This window comes from Serinus canaria, chromosome 1A, assembly GCF_022539315.1.
Source record: "Serinus canaria isolate serCan28SL12 chromosome 1A, serCan2020, whole genome shotgun sequence".
NCBI classification, from domain to species: domain Eukaryota; kingdom Metazoa; phylum Chordata; class Aves; order Passeriformes; family Fringillidae; genus Serinus; species Serinus canaria.
Genome location: NC_066314.1, coordinates 53,609,495 through 53,627,758, shown reverse-complemented (window position 1 = coordinate 53,627,758; position 18,264 = coordinate 53,609,495). Strand labels below are relative to the sequence as shown.

General features: G+C 41.7%; 1 protein-coding gene across 4 annotated transcripts in view; it reads right to left on the bottom strand.

Moving 5' to 3' along the window:
* Window positions 1-2,807: 2,807 nt before the first annotated feature.
* The window catches only part of LOC103819550 (fatty acyl-CoA reductase 1-like), a 121,666-nt gene continuing 106,209 nt past the window's right edge, over window positions 2,808-18,264 (bottom strand). For all 4 annotated transcript variants that reach the window (XM_018918533.3, XM_018918530.2, XM_030238126.2 and 1 more), the window contains exons 7-12: window positions 17,809-17,927; window positions 16,698-16,765; window positions 13,237-13,408; window positions 9,370-9,499; window positions 8,339-8,466; window positions 2,808-7,346 (exon numbers count right to left, since the gene is read on the bottom strand). In XM_018918533.3, the coding sequence (XP_018774078.1) occupies window positions 7,184-7,346; window positions 8,339-8,466; window positions 9,370-9,499; window positions 13,237-13,408; window positions 16,698-16,765; window positions 17,809-17,927 (780 nt within the window). In that variant the 3' untranslated portion in view covers window positions 2,808-7,183. The remainder of the gene's footprint in view (window positions 7,347-8,338; window positions 8,467-9,369; window positions 9,500-13,236; window positions 13,409-16,697; window positions 16,766-17,808; window positions 17,928-18,264) is intronic.

The following is an 18,264-nucleotide window of genomic DNA, read 5'->3' as shown; positions in this document are numbered from 1 at the left end:
ACTCACATCCTCTCTCCCATCTTTGATGTCAAAGTACCAAACTTGTGACTCACTTGCCTTTTCAAGCTAATTTACCTTCTTAGTCTGCTCACTGCTGAATTTGCCCTTGCTGACTCAATCTTAGTTTATTTTTGTGGCATATCCTTCCTGGCAGCCCTTTATTTATCAATAAAGCTTTCCCAGAGATGTTAAGTGCTAGCAAACTTTCCATGGGCAGCTAACATTTCTATGGAGGGGCTTGACAGCTCTCCTGCAAGCAAAGCTAATAGAAGAAATAATAATTGATGATTTTCGAGTGTATCCATATCAAGGAAGAAGACAAGGCCGTCAGCATGAAAACCGATTAGAAAAGTTACATGAAAGTTTTTGTAAGCTAGACTATGTGCCTAAGTAGATGTATATACATGCCTTATTAAATTCCTGTAAAACTTTTGCCTATTATATTGACGTTAATTGCTTTGCACCAATGAATATAACAAGTTATTGTGATGTAGTTAATGACTTAAGATCACGCTTTGTTAAGAGTATATAAACTGGAGAACACACAGAATAAAAAACTTTTTTCTTCTTGGACCCTGATCACGAGTGGATGTCATATCCGGCCTAACAGCGACACATTTCTTTTTCCCCAGACCAACTGTCACATCAGCCTCAGCTGGAGGGGAATAACAAAATATGCTAAAATTATCAATAATCACAGGTTGTGAAGAAAAGACACAATTTTCCCTTAAACTCAGTGTTGCATAAACACAATCATTGCTGAACAGGTTAATGCTGTTCACACTTTCAAGAAGCCAGTTTTATTTATTACTCTGCAATTACTGTTGGATTTTTTACTGTCTGTAGTTTAAAATATTTCATTAATTCCTCAAGTTCCACAATACATCCATTTTTAAAAGTCTGAGGCAAAGAGAAAGATACATTTAAATTCACCTGCCTCTCTCTGAAAGATTGTGCCATGCTATAAACCTTCTGTTACTTTCTGGTCAAAACCTAATTGCCAGAGGCACTGCCAGCGGCCTGAATTTTGGGGGCTCTTCAGTGTCTTGCACAGCAAATACTTGGTGACAAATGTCAGTGGCAAAGGACCTGTGTTATCAGTAGCAAAATATCAGTATTTGTATGCCTCAGATCTTGCCCATTTATGGATCCAAATACACTTGCAACCTCTTTCCACAAACATTTTTGCTAGCATTTTCACCAGCCCTGATTTCTCTGGCCAGTTCATATAGGTTTAATCCAATGAATTATGTTTCATTAAGCCAATGGTTATAAAGGGTTTGTATTCTCTGGAGTGGTTGTGAATCCCAGCTGGAGACGAGGAGCTTGCAGTGAGAACCGAATCAGAAATACAAAGTCAGGGCACAAGCAGAGGAGGGAATTCCTGTTTGAAAGCCCTCTGCAAAGCTCTCTCCATACCTTATTCAAGAAAAACTGGGAAAATATGGATCACATTGGCAGCTCCAGAGCTATTGTCTTGATCCCCTCTTGCCTAATCTTTTACAGAAGATGCATTTCTTTTGCTGTGCACTTTTGTTGTGGCTTTTTCATTTGGAGCTGGGTATTACCTGCTACTTCCCTGGAAGGAGCAAGTCACCTCTGAGACTGCAGGGCAGGCAGCTGCAGGAATTTGTATCATCAAGGCAACTGTGGCAAGGGAAGCAGATGAGTCTGTGGCCCTCTCCTGCCTCTGGATGGGTTCTAGGTTAATTCAGTTTCCTCTGCTGTGGTATCCATTCCATAGGTAGGGTGTGAGTCCAAAAATCCAATTTATCCACAGCACATATCACAGCCAAATAATCCTGAGAGTTAGGAACTGGGACCTGTGGGCTCAGTTCTTAATGACAACCAGTTGTCCTTTAACTGAGGGAGGTGGGGAAAATTGGCTGGGATGACTTCTCTTGAGACCTGGTGCTTATTCTGTGCAACCTGTGGTATTATCAGCTAAGGATTTATCCTACTTTACATAATTTTCCTCCCCTATTTTTGCTTCCCTTAAAATATGAAAATTAATGCAATTTTCCACATTTATTTATTATTTGCCTTGATAATACTGGGCAATTAGAATGTCAGTAGAAAAGCTTTAAATATTGAAGACTCCAGGTTGACCTTAAAATCTGTTCCTTGTAAAGAATTCGAACTTTCTTGCTGATGGCTTTAATTCACTAATGCATCTTAATGGAAAATTAATTTTTTTTTCCTCCATAGAGATCACATTTACATATAAAAAATGGAAAACGATATTTTAAGGAAAGATTTGCTAACGAAATGAAAGTGGTATCTTTGATGTGTGTCCTAGGTTTCAGGATTGGGAATAATTTTCATTAAGCAAAGGGGTCATGATAATGCTGTGTCTTTTCCACTCGAAGTCTGCTGTATTACAAGGAAGTAAGAGACAATTACTAGACATTATCTACTCTTGCTTAACAGAAAACTAACATTATGAGGTGAGGTCTCTATACTTAAAAAAATTTGGGGTAATATACTCAGGTACAAATCGGATGTTGTTCGGGGAAGTTGGGTGCATTATTATATATTAAAATTGGGTTACTCCCAATTTTTCTTTGCTGCAGACCTGTCCCTCTTTGTTTCCACAGGACACTCATCACAGTAGGACCTTTCAGTCTTCTGTAACGGGGTTAAAAGTCTCACTACTGCAGCCTTTAAAATTTGTTTCCCTCCTGTAGGTGGGGCTGCTGTTCCACCCACACCTGTACTGTAGATGTGGGCATATGCGCTGGAGAGACAGCCTCTGTTCAACTGCGATGACCACCTCCTCTAGAAAACAAAGCAATACAAAATGACCATAGCTTTAAAATATTTTGTTTTATTAAATGTTTCAAATAACATAAACATCATAGTAACAATTTTATGGCTGAGGTTCACACAATTTGTGGTTTGACCATTTTATCTGATTTAAGAGCTCAAAAGGTTACACCTTAACATTAGAAACTCTGTAATTAAGATTTGTAACAGGAAGTTGTCTCATAGCTAACAAGAGGATAGAAATAGCAGATAGAACCATAGAAACTATGGACAAGGGAGAGTACATATTTTACTATAAACTGGGGTCAGCCAAGATCATGTAAGGACAAGAAACCTGAGTGGCTTCATTTTAATCCAAAAAAACAATTCATAGTTGACTTTTAAGCAATAGAGAAAAGTGGGATAGCACATCTTTAATTTTTCCCCAAATATGCCTTATTTTCTGGATTTTAATTCTCTTTAAGTATATCTGTATCACCTTCACACCAATATTTAGCATCATGTAATGGGATGTTCACCACTTACCTTCTGGAGAATGTTATTTGCTCTGTGCTAGAATAAGGGGTCTAATTTTACTAAAGTAGTACTGAATGTTCATCCTTGCTTTCAGCGGTAGTCAATGCTGGAAGAGCAACAGCATGCTTTCAACCATGAAGCTGTAGCTTATTTACAAAGAAAAGGATGCCCCCCCTCCCTCTTTCCCCGGTTGCTTATTCACGATAATGACTTGATTAACAGCTACAGGTGAGGTTCCCTTTACACTGGAAAGGAGGGTATGTTTTAATTGCTTTGTGGTAAACTGAAGTGGAACAGGGCACTCCAAACAAGCACAGCCTCGCACTTCAGGATGAGGCTCCACTGCTTTTACCATGTTGTCTCGTTACTGTTGTCTGGTGCTGGAAGGTGCAGCTGTATGCATAGGCAGATGTACTCATGTTTCCTTAGAAAATGTAAAAGAACACATTTCTGCAGGAGGTGGGTAATGGGCCAACAACTTGTAATTTATCAGTGGGTTTGTTACCTCTCCCTCCCTACTGTGGAAAAATTGTTAACATAGAACACAGGAGGGTGGAGGGGTTAGAAATTTAATTTTTTTAGTAACAGACATGCTGATGATAAACAGCTTTGGTTATTGTTCAAAAGGCAGTTAAAACACAGATTATTGTAGGGATTTGTTGTGGTTTGTTTGTTTTGTTATCACATTTAATTAAAAAAAGACACTTGTTAATTGCAAGCTTCTGCCTGATGGTGAAATGACATTTAGTGTTTTCTTCCAGATATTTTCCCCAAGGCTTGGGTTTCTTCAGAGCACAAACAAATCCACTGAGAAGCACAAAGTAAACCACTGAACATGAGCCACTGCTTGAGGTGGAAACAAGTTCTTATGCCCAGCTCCCCATGATGACAGTCACAACTGGCACTCAAGGGCCACTGCCACACATCAGCCCTTGCACTGAGGCTTTCTGAAATATGTCTGTGCTTCAGACAATCAGCTGGAAACATCTCAGGCCACAAAAAAATGAATTAGAGATTCAAGTTCCCCTTCATGTTACATGTTTGTTAAAACAAACTAACAGCTTGATCCGCCCCAGGCAAGGCCAGAGCTCTGGAGCCAGCTGCTGGCAATGCTGTGTGGGCTACAAAAGGTCTCCAGAAGAGCAGACACCATCTGCAACAGCTCTGTTTTTCCAACCCAAGCAACCCCTGCTGTTTTTTTAGGGGATGAGTAGCTTTTCTGCAGCTGTTTCCTTCAGCAAAATGCTGAAGAGCCTTAAAATGTCACACCACTACTGTTCTGAATGCAGCACCTTTTTGTGTGTTCAGAAAACCAGGTCTGGATATTCTCAGGGGAGCAAAATACAAACCTCAGACTTGTGGGGACAATGCAGCCGGTGCATACAACTGTGAATGCCTACAGGCATATTGTGAGGAATTCCTGGCATGAGTAGGGAAGGGGAAGAAAAGGTGGGGCACTTTACTCTCAGGAGAGCTGACTGATGTTGCAGCAGCTCTGCACCTTTCACTTTTCTGAGACCCAAGCTTTTGTATATCATGTGCACAACCCAAGACTTATAATCCCCTTTAGTGTTGCTTCTCTTTGTCCATAAGGCAGGCAATTAAAAAGACTTTCAGGATAAGTGTTGAAATTATTTCCTAATGTTGAGTGGAAGTTTGTTTCAAAGTGATCTACAGTTTTGGTTTGCTTTGTGTTTTAGCCTTTCCTATAAGGACTGCAAGCTGCCTGATGAACAGATGATGTAACTGAGGGAATGCACTCTCCCTGGAGGAATCCCTGCAGCAACCAGCCTCAGCCCCACCAAGGTAGCAAATTACAATGCCACAACGTTCCCCAAAACATTGCTGTGGCAGCACTGAACAGGGAACGTTGGTCCCCAGCCCAAGAACACACAGCTCCAGGATTCTCAGGTGGTGGCACGTTGCACAGCATGCCCTGAAGCTGGAAAAAACATGCCCAACAACCAGTTTCACTACAGGAAGCAAATTTCCAAGGCAAGAGCTTCAGAAATTTGCATCTTTCTAAACTGGGTGCTTGACCTATTTAAGCACAGATCAAAAGCAGTGTGTGACAAATACAGAGGTCTGTGGCAGGCAATGCCAGAGCCCTGCCATCCTGGACACCACATTTCTGGTCAGGTTCTGCTGCAGGAACCCTCTAGCAATTGCTTGGAATCAGACCTCTGGGGCATAGGGGGCAAGATTAATTCCTTGAACCTCTAGAAAGATTTCTGAACCAGCCTGAAGTGCTCAGATATAAATGCACTGTCATAATTTGCTCTTACCTTCACTACCAAAACCAAGTATAATTTCTGAGGAATTCCAGGTTTGTAAATTCTCTGCTCTTCTCAGCTCACAAAAGAGCTGTCCCTTTGTTGTGTTTTTTGTGTAGCATTACTTTTTCAGACAGTTGGCATGACACAAGATTAAAGAAACTGGGTGCTGCATTGAAAACTGATCATTTTAAAAGTGCTTATTCAGTGTTATCTGAATAATAACATTTTGGTGTAGGATTTGACTCTGAAAATCTGTCAACGCAGTAAATTTGTTGCTGTTGTTGCACCAGCTACTTTCAAGAAGGTTCTCTCTGCCCCCACAGGAATTTACATTTCACTACAAAAAACAAGGTTCTCCAACAGCCATGAGCATTGGGAAGGTCCTTGGCTTTCTTTCTAAACTGCAATTTAATTACAAAACTCTGAAAAATCTAATTTTGAAAATTCAAAACTGCAGGACAAAGTGCATTATCTTCACAGTTGCATGACTGTTCTAACAGAGAAGACCTTTAACATCATTAAATCCAACATTTAACCTATTCTCAAGAAAAAAAAATTTCAGTCTTTTTAATGCCTCCTGACAGGAATGGCAGCAGAACAGGCCCGATGATGTTTCCTCCATTTGTGTCTCTACACTTTCTTTGCCACTGGAAATGATCAACTGCAAAGTGATTTAGCTGTAATGAAAGCCCAGTATCAGGCTGGTTTGGAGCTACAAGGAGAGAGATTTCCTGCAGGGAAAAAAAAGACTCATTCTTCAAAAATAATGACAGGTTTCTGTATTCTTCTTCTGATTTTTATGAAGTCTTCTCTTCATTCTCATGGTTAATACAGCATTTTTTCAAGACCCTAAAAATGTCCCAAGCAAATGTGATAAATGCAAGACCAGGAATTTTTTAAATAGACTGAAACCTTAACCACATGAAGAAAAAAGACTTCTCTGTAAGAAAGATGCTTGTGAGTGACCAGAGTTAACACAGGTGCATGAATTCTATGTGTGCCTTCAGGTGTGGCTTGAAAGCATCAGTCCTCAGCAGCAGTACAAAACAAGATCTGAAAACTGTTCTGTGTTCACTGGCCTTGTGTGACTTGTTTCCCCCTCCTAAGTTTTGAAAAACTGAGAAGTTGTAATCTTGTTTTTTCAGTAAGGTACCATTTCACTGAATGAGAATGAACGAAGAGCTGCTTTAGGAAGACCTCTTACAGGTTAATTTCCTCAGCTGGGTCTTCTCTGGTGGCATCCTTGTCTTCAAAGGTCGTGCTTTAAATTTGCCTCTTTTGAGGAAGAAGATGGGATTAAGATAGCCCAAGGAGTAGTACATGGGAAGACAATGACTTTGGTTAATCCTTACTCTTGCACATCAGACTTTAGATGAGGGGTCCGTCCCCATCTGTTCCTAAAGTTTGAGTTATGGCTTTAAAAATTGGCCTGGTCCTATGGAAGAAAGACCATATATTAAAGCATTAGTTAAAATTAAAAGGTGAGCATGTAACAGTGTACAGTAAGTGCCAGCTGCTGTTGGAAGGAGTGGATTTTTCTGCTACTTTTAGACCCCGATGCCCACAGTTGCTGATTAGAGGAAATGGAGGTCCTTCTGGAAGAGGCTGGTTGCTGATGGATGGCTTCAGTGCCTGAGGGTGCTGGATGCCCTGAAGTAGGACAGGAACTTGTAGCAGAGGCTCACCACAAAGTACCAGATGTTTCGAGCCATCTGTGACCTTGCGATGAAGATGCGCCAGATGATCACAAGGAGGGTGGTGTTGAACGCATATCGGATGTTTCTCAGCCTGGGAAAGAGGCATCTTATCAAGAAACACACAAACAACAAGAAGCTCACCAGCCTCCTGCATTTCCTACAGGTAGTTCAGGTTTTATAGGAATAAAACCTATTTACAAGTGGCCCTTGGGCTTTTTGCTATTCCTGTTTTAGTGGAGACGCTGTGCTGGAGTCCTTGGTCTTGTCAAGGACTGTGCTGAAGCTGAAGCACAGTGAATAGTTCATGGTGTAGGTGGAATAGCTGTACTAGAATTCACTCTTGTTCTTCTCTCCTTTCAAACCAATATGAAGTCATATGGAGAGGTTTTTCTTTAGGACAGTCTGTGTCCAATACTTTCCGCTTTGGTTTCATATATTTGCTATCTCTCACTTTGCAGTATTTGGGGCAGCCTAGAGAACCTCACAGGAGTTGACAACTTAGGTTCTCTTATTTGGGTGAAACCCTGTCTTTAGAGTTGTGAAATTATACAATGATCATAAATGGTCTTCATTGCTGCAATACTGGGATATTTTATTTTTTGAGGGGAGTGGGTTAGTTTACAGCATCAATTTCAGTGCTATTACTGAATTCTTCAGATTGTAATGATCCTGTCTTATCTAATTCTCATTTTCCCAGTGCTTGACCAAGGGAAAAAAGACACTTAAAGACCTCAAGATTTGTTTCATTTGTGTAAGAGCCCTTTTAAGGTAAACTTTATCACTGCACAACAGTCCATGGTCTGAGGCCGTCAGCAGTCCATTCCTGAGGTCCCTATAAACTTCCTAAAAATGATCAATGAATGATAAACTTGTTTAGGATTCCTTGCTATGGCAAACTATCCCCTTATTCTATGTTTGTAAATACTGACAAATCACTGTGATAAGAAATAAGTTATTTATCTACATTTTAATCAATAATAATAATAATCATCATCATCATCATCATAATTTTGCAATGTAGTTAGACTTATTTTCCCCAAAATTAGCCAGGAGCTCTACTCTTTGTCCTAGGGTGTGACTTACTTCCGTAGATGTTGCTTTGCTGCTGGAATTCCAGCCATGTCCTCATTTAGCAAGTACTTCTTAGCACCTATGCAGTAGCTCTCAATGTACTCTGACCAGTGCAGCTGGCGAACATCAAAGTTGTATAACTGGGATTTAAAAACAAACAATGAAAGCTGAACACCAGAGTTCAAAACCAGTTCAGTTGAAGCATCAATTCTTCATTGATCTCTGTTCCTGACAAGGCCCTCTCTCTGAAATTCTCTAAGTCCCTGAGCTCCAAGCACTGACAGACTGTGTTTCACAGCTGCTGATTAATGTCCCATCCAGCTGGGAATATGGGCAAAGCAAGCAGAAATGGAATGCTAGCTGGCAAAAAATAAAGGTGTTTATCTTTCAGGTGGCAACTTTTCCATAAATACTTGTATTTGTACACACACACACACACACACACACACACACACACACACACACACACACACACACACACACACACACACGGAGAGAGAATCATGGAAGAAAAATGGCATTCCACACAGGCAAACAGATTCTAATGAAAACCTCCACACAGTTTTAACATGTCACTAAAATTATGTGTAAATAAATTAACTGGACATTGGGTCAGCAGGTGCCTCTGCATCGGTGTTACTCCTAGCTGTGCTGCATTCTTTTCTGGCAGATAGATCTACAGAAGTCCAGGAAATTGATCACTTTGGTGTTTGGCATAAACAAAATCTCTTTGCAGAGACAACTACCCCAGTTCATTTTGGGCGCATATATTGAACAAATTGTTAGCAAATTCTCAGGCAGCTGTCTCTGAGAGCAAAGAAAGGCTTTGTCGAGAGGAAGAAGTTTTCATAAAATAGGTTGGGTTGTCAGTGACCTGAAAACATTCTCCTGTAATAAATGAAAAGCTCCTGAAATAAATAATTTCAGTTTAAAATAAATTCCAGTAATCTAGATATCATTTAAATGCTCCACAATACACCAAAAATAATTGCTGCAGATGAACAAAATCTGAGATTAGCAACCCATATTCAAGACATATTTACCTTTCTGTCCTCTGTGTTAAGGTGACTCATTAACATATTCATATTATCTGAAGACCAGTTCCAGGACTGGGTGGAGAAATACTGCAGGAGTGTCATAGACTTGTGCAGCCGATTGATAATCTTCATCATTCTGAAACAAAGGGGGAGCATCAGAGATGAGCAGGAAGTCTGACCTTATGTCGAAGCTGCTGGTTTGTGTTTCCACCAATCCAGGTGAATAAACATTCCAATTCCTCCTGAGCACTGCCCTGCTACTCACTAAGCTGAGAACTTGCCCAGCAAATCCCAACTGCTCTGGCTGAGCTCGAGCCTAGAGCTACCCAGCTTTAATTGTTGGGTCCAACATGAGAGCCAACATCATTGCCACTGATGTCCACCTCACCGGTCTGACCTAAGCAAGGGTTGGAAGCTGCATCTACCTCATGTTCCACCACTGTGGAGGGAAGAGCCCATCTGGGCTGGTATGAAGTCTACACCACAAGGGTACAGTGCTGCTGTTCCCAAGGTAGGTACTTTTCTTTCTGCCACAGGAATTTTCTTCTGCTCCCAAGCCTGAGTGGTGTACTGAAGCAAAGCTCTGATTTTTGGCATTAGTGCCAGTATTTGGTGACCACATCTGTAGTATGGACACTGAGTTGAGAAGTCATTTGCTCAACTTCAGTTTTCAGAGAGAACCAAAGAACCACAGAGTAGTTTGGGTTGGAAGGGATCTTAAAGATCATCTGAGTTCCAAACCCTTCCATGGACAGGGACACCTTCCACTACCCCAAGTTGCTCAGAGCCCCATCCAACGTGGCCTGAACACTTCCAGTGATGGGGCAGCCACAGCTTCACAGGGTAACCTGTGCCAGGGCATCACCACCCTCACAAGGAAGAACTTCCTCCTAAATTCCTCCATATAATCTAAATGTACTTTTTTTTCAGTTTGAAGCCATTCCCCCCTATCTTATGATTATGCTCCATGATAAGAGTCCCGCCTCTTCTTTCCCACTGGTCTCTTAAAGTACTGAAGGACTGTTGCCAGGTCTCCTATGTGCCTTTCCTTCTCCAGCCTCAACAGCCCTGGCTCTCCCAACCTGTCCTCATGGGAAAGACGCTCCAGCCCTCTGACCATCTTTATAGTCCTCCTCTGGACCCCCTCCAACAGCTCCACGTCTCTGCTGTCTTGCTTCAGAGGCATAACTGCTTAAGGACTTGGGAAATCTAAGTTTAGGTCCTCTGTTGTGTCTTGACCTTTTCTTACTAATTTTTTATACAAAAGTGGATGACAGAAACGCTGTCCTACCCTGCAGGATTATTTTAGTTGTCCCAGTGGTCATGAGTAAAAAAGGCCTCTGGCAGTTGTTTTAAAGTGTGATGTACAGGACTCGGCCAATTCCGAGAGGACACCATGTCCTCTCAGACTGGGTAAGGGCAAGAGAAAGCATTAAAAGGCTGATTTTTGCGGAAAAAAGAGCTGTTTTCATGCAAAATATTGAGCTGCCCATGGGGTAACACAGTTGCTGTGACAAATAAAAGGTGGCAGTCTGTGGGAGAATGGTGCTAGGCTGGCCTCTCCCCACGCAGATGTGACTGCCACTGTGATAAGCACTCAGCACAGCACAGCAAGACACAATGAGTCCATCAGTTTAGAGCAGAACTGTGCAGCTCACCCAAAGCAACTGGAAAGAGCACTAAAATGAAAGTGGCTTTCATTTTAGAAGCAAAGCAGAACATCAGCTAAAGGAACCTTCATTCTGAATAATTATGTGCAGGTTGACTGAATGCATTTAACTGAACTGCTTTAAAATTATTTCAGAACAATCCTCCTGTGTAGGGAAAGCACTATGGGGCAAAGCTTTGTGAATATTTTAATACATTTAAAGAACCTGGGAAAAAGAAATGCAGCTAGATTGGAAAGATCTGAAGCTGCCCCTCAAGCGGACTCCCCGAAATCTTTAGGACTAATGGAAACTGACAGAAAAAAAGAAAGGGAGAGAAAACCAACTCTTTAGTATGTGGGGAAAAAAACTTCCCTGTGAAGGTGGAGTGGCCCTGGCAAAGGTTGCCCAGAGAAGGTGTGTCCACCCCATCCCTGGAAATGCCCAAGACCAGGTTGGATGGGGCTCTGAGCAACCTGGGATAGTGGAAGGTGTCCCTGCCCATGGCAGTGGTGAAACTAGATGATCTTAAATCTTCCTTCCAACCCAAACCAGTCTGTGGTTCTACAATCTGAAAAGGTGTGTGTGAAAACTGCATTTCATGTCAACTGTCTGAGCTCAGTTGATGTGACCACAATCAAAACATTGACTAATAATTTGTATTAAGGAAAGGTCTTCTGCAAACCTGAACTGAGTAGAAACAGGCAAATATTTCTTACAGGAAATCTCATTCTCCACTATAGAGGAACTGAGAGGAATAAACTGAGTATTAGCTCTCACTGTGGCCACAGTTCAGACATGCATTTTGTCTTCTAGAAAACTGTTTAGAGCAAATATTTCTTTATTTGCTCCCATACAGAGCCTTGCACAAGGAGGTCCTCAGATGAGACAGGACTGCCCCAAGGGACTACTAAGGGTATAAAACCACATTATGCTCTAAGTCATGGATGGATGCACAGCACTCACAGGAAACCACTTAAGGTGGTTTTGCTTGATATCTGGAAATTTATGTGAAATGAGCTTACATCTAAAAAGGCTTCTTTTTTTATTTAATGTGGTTTACTGCCGTTAGACCATAAAGGTCTGATATTTAGGTTTCTGGGAAAAGAAGAAATTATGAGCTGCTACTGTGCTTTCTACCACATTGCAGCAATACCTGGATGAGCCTAAGTAGTGTATAAAAAGAAAAGGAGAACTATAAAAAAAGAGAAGACTTGGAGAACTCCCAACTTCATTGGTGAGCCATCTTTGCTGAGGCTACAAATCTTAAAGTTCAGAAGATCATGCTGAGTTTTGTTTGACATTTAACTACAGCATTTTTTGCAGGCAGTGCCCACTGGGTAATTATGCCAATCAGCTTCATGAAAAGAAATGTCAATTGCAATGGCAATGCCAAGATTTTACTGCTGCCCCTTTCAACAAAGATTGGAGATTCCAGCCTAATTTTCAGTTTACCTCTATTTCTAGAGTAATTCTTTCCTCCTGGATAACTGGAAGTCTTTTTACGGACCAATCTGCCTCCAAAGCAGAATGTCAGGCATAAATCAGAGCAGCTGACATCAATACAGCGCTGGCATTCTGTTCTCACACTGCACAACAAATCCTTCTCTGTGGTGTCAGGTAAAAGAGGACCATGTCTGGAGTGACGTTACTTACAAGAGGATTCCTTCCACATGGGACATAGATATTGCTGTTCCTCCAAGCCATACCACTACCAGGGCTCAAATACCACCCATAATGGTGAACTGCCCTCCTAAATACAATTAGAATTTAATCATACTCAGAAACAATTGCTTCCTAGATTTCAGACCAGTGCTGGAAACAGCTACTTAGGCATCTGATTTATGGGAAAAAATAATGTGTTAGCTGGTATGTTCTAAACCTTGCCAGGCTCAAGTCCATATGCAAACTCATGCCTGATAAGGGTGATCCCATTGGAAAGCTGAAGTGGTAGAGATCTGGATATAGAGAAGACAGAAGACTACCAGCCTTCGTTTGCCTTGGAAACTTCTGAAGTCTGTAAAACCGAGTTCAAAAGATGTGCTGTTCTCCAGGTGGTGGGAAGGGTGCGAACCCTAGGCTGTGTTTAACTACAGCCATCCATTTCCTCATTTTCCTCAAGAGAAGGAGACGAGAAGAAGCTGAAGGACTCCAGTTATCACTGGTTCAAGCTCTGCTCTCCACAGGCGTGGCAGGTGTGCAAGAGGCTGAGGGCACCATTCCTTACCTGGGCTTTCTCCCCGTGAGCCTCATGTACAGGTCGTACAGGATGGCAGGTGCCTTGTGGCTGACTGTGATCCAGTACTGGTTAATCAAGTAGCTGGAGGTCATGTGAGCGTTGGGTGTTCGGAAGGCCTGCTCCAGGGGGTTCCGTTTGAAGGTGGACATGACGTACTGCCCTGCAAGAGAACAGGCATTTTTCACTGGCAATCACTCACTTCCAGATGGGCTGGAAGCACAGTGCAGCATGGCCCAAGTTGTTGTGCTTCACACCTCCAGCCCACAGCTCTCTGAATTGTGTCACCAGAGCTTGAACCAGGTTGGCCCTTCTGCCATGAAAATTGTCGACTCCATCTATTGTCTATTTGAAACCCAATCCTGCTCCCTAATTAACACTGGCTGACAAAAATCTCCTTGTCAAAGCACCTAAGCAAAAGGAGGAAAAGCAGGAAGCTTTAAGAGCTTCAAGGAACTGCAGTTCTGCTTTCACCTGCAGCAGATGTAAAAGAAATTGGTAAGTGCTAACATTTCATTGGATCACCGAAAGCAAACTTTGATCTACTACCCAAAAATAAAAATGACATTTCTAATTTTCAGTCAGATTTTCCAATGGGCTTATGTTTGAGTTAGTATATCACTTATACAGGGTGAAAGCTTTAAAAAGACTTCATTATGTCCTTTCAAACCACATCTGACCCACACCACCAAATGCCTGCCTGTTTTCAGAAGACCTCTGGATGCTCTAAGGCAGCAAACTGTCTTGCATTCTTAACTCAAAAACAAATGATAGGGTGGGAATCTTCCCTTCCCTCTGCATGTTAAGGCACAAAATATGCTGGGTCTGATTCTGAGCTCTGGCAATGGCACAGTGCCACAAAGTGATATCTAGATGTGCATATCTGGGACATTTGCATATTGCAGAGGCTTAATAGAACTGCAGTAACTGAGTGTAAGACTATCATCCTAGGGACTGATAAACAGATGATGCTCCTAATCCTGAGTACCAGCAAGCTCCAGAAAGAAGAATATGTGGGCTTTCTTCACTTTCTAAAAAATTTATTTGAGAGTTAACGACATCAATCTGTGCTCATATTATCATTCAGTCTCTAAGCTTATGTTACAAATAGAAAAATCAGATGAGAATTTGCAAGCCACAAGAAACCAGATCATCCTCAGATAAGCAGATTCCAATCGTAACATTCAGACAAGACTCTCCAGTGTCTGTGCTCAGCACATTACTGCACTTCAAGTAGTGACTTTTGCTGTATTTCTACTAAGAACACTAAACCAAAAATTTGTCACCTCTAGGAGCTACTGCACGGACTTAGTGGGTAGGTGGTCCTTCCCCTCACACCTCAGGAAAAAAATGCAGCAGCAAATCCTACAACTCAAAGGCAGGTTCTGCAGGGGGAGAACTGGACACAGGTCTCACCCAGGTAGACTAACAAGAATAAACTGAATTTAATTTTTGCCACACTGAACATCATCTCCAGCCTGTTTTACAGTTTAGTTTTGAGGAGAAACTGCGAAATGTACTTCACAAAGTCAGACTAACCAGATTCACATTGCAGCAAAGTAGAATATGCTTCTTCAGTTAAAAATTTAGTTGTTTGACCACATCTTTGTAAAAGTAGGCAAAGTACTGAGAAATTAAGGGAAAAGAAAAACCCCAAGGCACAGCATTATTTGTAAAAGTTAAGGCCCCTTTTAACACTAGGAGTTTTTATCTGTGTCAGAGGAACTTTAGAATGAACTGCCCTGCAATGGGTGTTTCCTCCCTCCCTCCCTCCCTCCCAGCTCATTACTCAAACTGTACTCAAAGCATCACCATCTCCACTACTTCTGTTCCAAACCCTTGGTATCCTAAGCTTAATCCAGCCTCAATTTCTCAGTTTGATTTCTCTCCCCTTGAAAAATCCCTTCTCCCTCGTGTACATCTGCCACTCCTACAGCAGGTCCTGGTGTCACCTGGCCTAACCAGATAGCCCAGGCCCATCCCTCTGCAAAACCCATTTTTGCTTTGCACTGAAATGCTCAGTCCCAGGCCAGGTGACTCTCATTCCCTTCCCTGGTTTCTCAGCAGCTTCCAGACACACAGAACCCTCCATCCTGATGACCAGTCACACACTCTGTCTCCTTGAACAGACTTATGTGTATTTCCCAAAAAGAAATTTGTATGAGTCTGAATAAGGATTCAGACTGGATGCCTGCAGTCATAACATTGTTATGCAATAAATCCTTCCCAAACTCATTTCTTCAGCCATGCAACACCTTTAAAGGCAAAATTTTGCACTTTAATCTCCATCCTAATTCTCTGCAGCATGCTGCTCTCAGGAAAACTGTGGCTACAACATGGAGCAGAAAGAGCTTCATAGTGTCACCCAAGGATAAAATTTTGCCTTCAGTTCCACCACACAGCTCAGCTGCTCATGGAAGCTGCTGCTGCTGCACCCAGATGACTTCATGGCTAATTCCACAGTTATAAGAAGAGCAACAGAATAAAATCAATGAGAATGCACTAAATACATTGCTGTTTTCATCAGCAAATTTACAATGAAAAAGGGTTAACAAAGGCAAACCTCAGAAAGTGGTGCTTTTGCTGAAGTAGCAGCATGTGAAGAGCTTTGCATTTCCTCCTGTGAAAAAGCCACAGAAGATCTTGACTAACCACAATATTTCATCCCTCATTAAAAAAAAAAAAAAAAAAAAAAAAGGCAAGCCAGGAGCTGGATGTGATGTCTTCAGCACTCAGAGCCAATTGCTGAAACCTCTTCCCTGCTAGGCCATGAGATCAAATAACATGGTTAAGACATTTATTCTGCAAATGCAATTATGGTCTCATTCTCTCTCATTCTCTGCTGACTTAGTTTGCCATGTAAACAAAGCAAGGGGAAAAGCAAAACAAAGGTTGAGAGATGGAATAGCCAGCCTCCTGTATTTAAAGCACAAAGATATAAATGCAGGGGTAACAGAAAGTAAACCAGGCCCAGTACATCCATGAATGTACTAACTGTACACACTATTTCACGATACACAGCTGAGACAAATTCTGCTGCTTGGCTTCAGCATAAGTTTTTCTCTTCAAGGGTGTCAGGATGTGTCTCCCTTTCTTTCACCTCTGCCTTGGAAGTACATCCACTTGAAAATAATTTGATTTTTTTCCCAACAAAACTCATGATCAAAATACAAACAGTTCTTGAAGCCCACAAGTCATCTCAATGCTTTCCTCCTGAAGTGCACACCTCTTAATTCTGTTCAAAATTTTCTGATGGACAAGAAAGACCACTTCACTCCCATAATATCACCGAATCCTAGAATGGTTTGGTTTGGAAGTACCCTTTACCTCACAGGACCCCCACCCAAAATACGGTTTGAATGGCAGACACCGAATGGTACCTAAATTGTGGAAACCAATTCTTCAAAGTGTAAGGAACACTAAGGATGCTCTCCATTTAAATAAGACCTTACCCATTTCTCCCCAGAAGAAAGGGTTGATTCCCCCTGTTGTGCAGTTGTACACCAACAGGTTTTTTGGTCTGGAAAACAGAAAGAAGTATTATTTTGAGATGTGAAGAAACTCTATTTTTTAGGGATGGGATTACAAAAACAACCCATTTCAAGTAAATTCCCAGTTTAATACCAAACAAAGCTTGCATTTTTTCATGTTGAACTAAACATGGATCACACTTGTTTTACTTCTTCCTTCTACAGAAATCAAGAATTAATCACAGTTTTCTTGATCTAAGCATGCTTTGCCAAGGGTGTCAAATGATGAAATCAATACAGCATTTTTCTTACTGTATACTTGAAAACTGCACAGTTTTTATTTGGTAGATTTCTTAATAATGCTTTGAGGGGAAAACTGGTGAGCTGCTCTTCAAGGTCCTTTTAGGATCCTTATTTAGCTTACTGATGTAGCTCTACCCTCAGCTCAGAGGGCTTACTCTTTCAAAGTAAAACACTTCTGCCTTTTATTTGCCTGGGTTTGATTTTTCAGAGTTGCATAAACTTCCAGAATAATTCATGTGGTTTATTCTCTGTAGTCCTACCTAATGATTAAAGGCCAGGCTAAAGGTTCACAGGAAAAGACTTAAATCCTTAATATTACTTCTACAGACTCTTCTCAACAATGCAGAGATGGGAGATTTTTTTTAGATCATATAACCTATAAGCCCATAATATATTTACATTGTGCAGTGTTTCCCAAGGAAAACACACAGAGCTTTTTTACCAAGAAAACTCCAGAAGACACTTGAGAAGCAACTCAATGAAAAGGAGGCCCAAAAACCACTGCTGCAAAACTCTTGGCCTTCATAATAGGGACTTCTGAGAGGCAAGAAACAGGTCTCACTCGTAGCTGTAGAGATTTCCTAACTCTAAACCCTGCCTTTATTACGTCTCCTACGCTCTCAGTCCTTGCCCACCCCCAGGGAGAAAAAAACAACCAGAAAATCAATCAACCAGCCTCTTGCACTGACTTTTAATCAGTTCCTGTTTCCCTTCAAAGTGCTGGTGCAGGGAGCAAATATTCCAGGTGTGTGGCCATAGAGGAATGCTACGAAGAGGGATGCCCTCCCACCTGTGCACGGCCGTGTACCACCCAGCTGCTAGAGTCAGGTTGATGGCGACATCAACAGGAATCATATCTGCCACTGCTTCGTTGTTGGCGATGACGGTCCGCAGGATCCCTTTGCCTGCCTGTGGGACAGGGAGACAGGGAAACAGTCACCCACTTCAGGCTGTGCTAAGATTTAACTGGCAGGACTCCAGCAGCATGTACTGGGCACAAGCCAGCACTGTAGCAAGTATTTTTCTGTTGCAGATTATTTGGTTTCTGTGACAACAAAGATGGATCTCCCATGGATCCTGCTGTCCTGCATTTCCAGAGGATGCCTGAAAACATGATGACGTCTGTGCTGTGTACAACAAGAAAAGCCAGGACTCTTAATTTAACTCAATATGAAAGAAAATACCCAAGGAGAGAAATGTATCTGAATTTTCTGCAGTAAAGTGCATGCCTGAAAGTTACATTTTC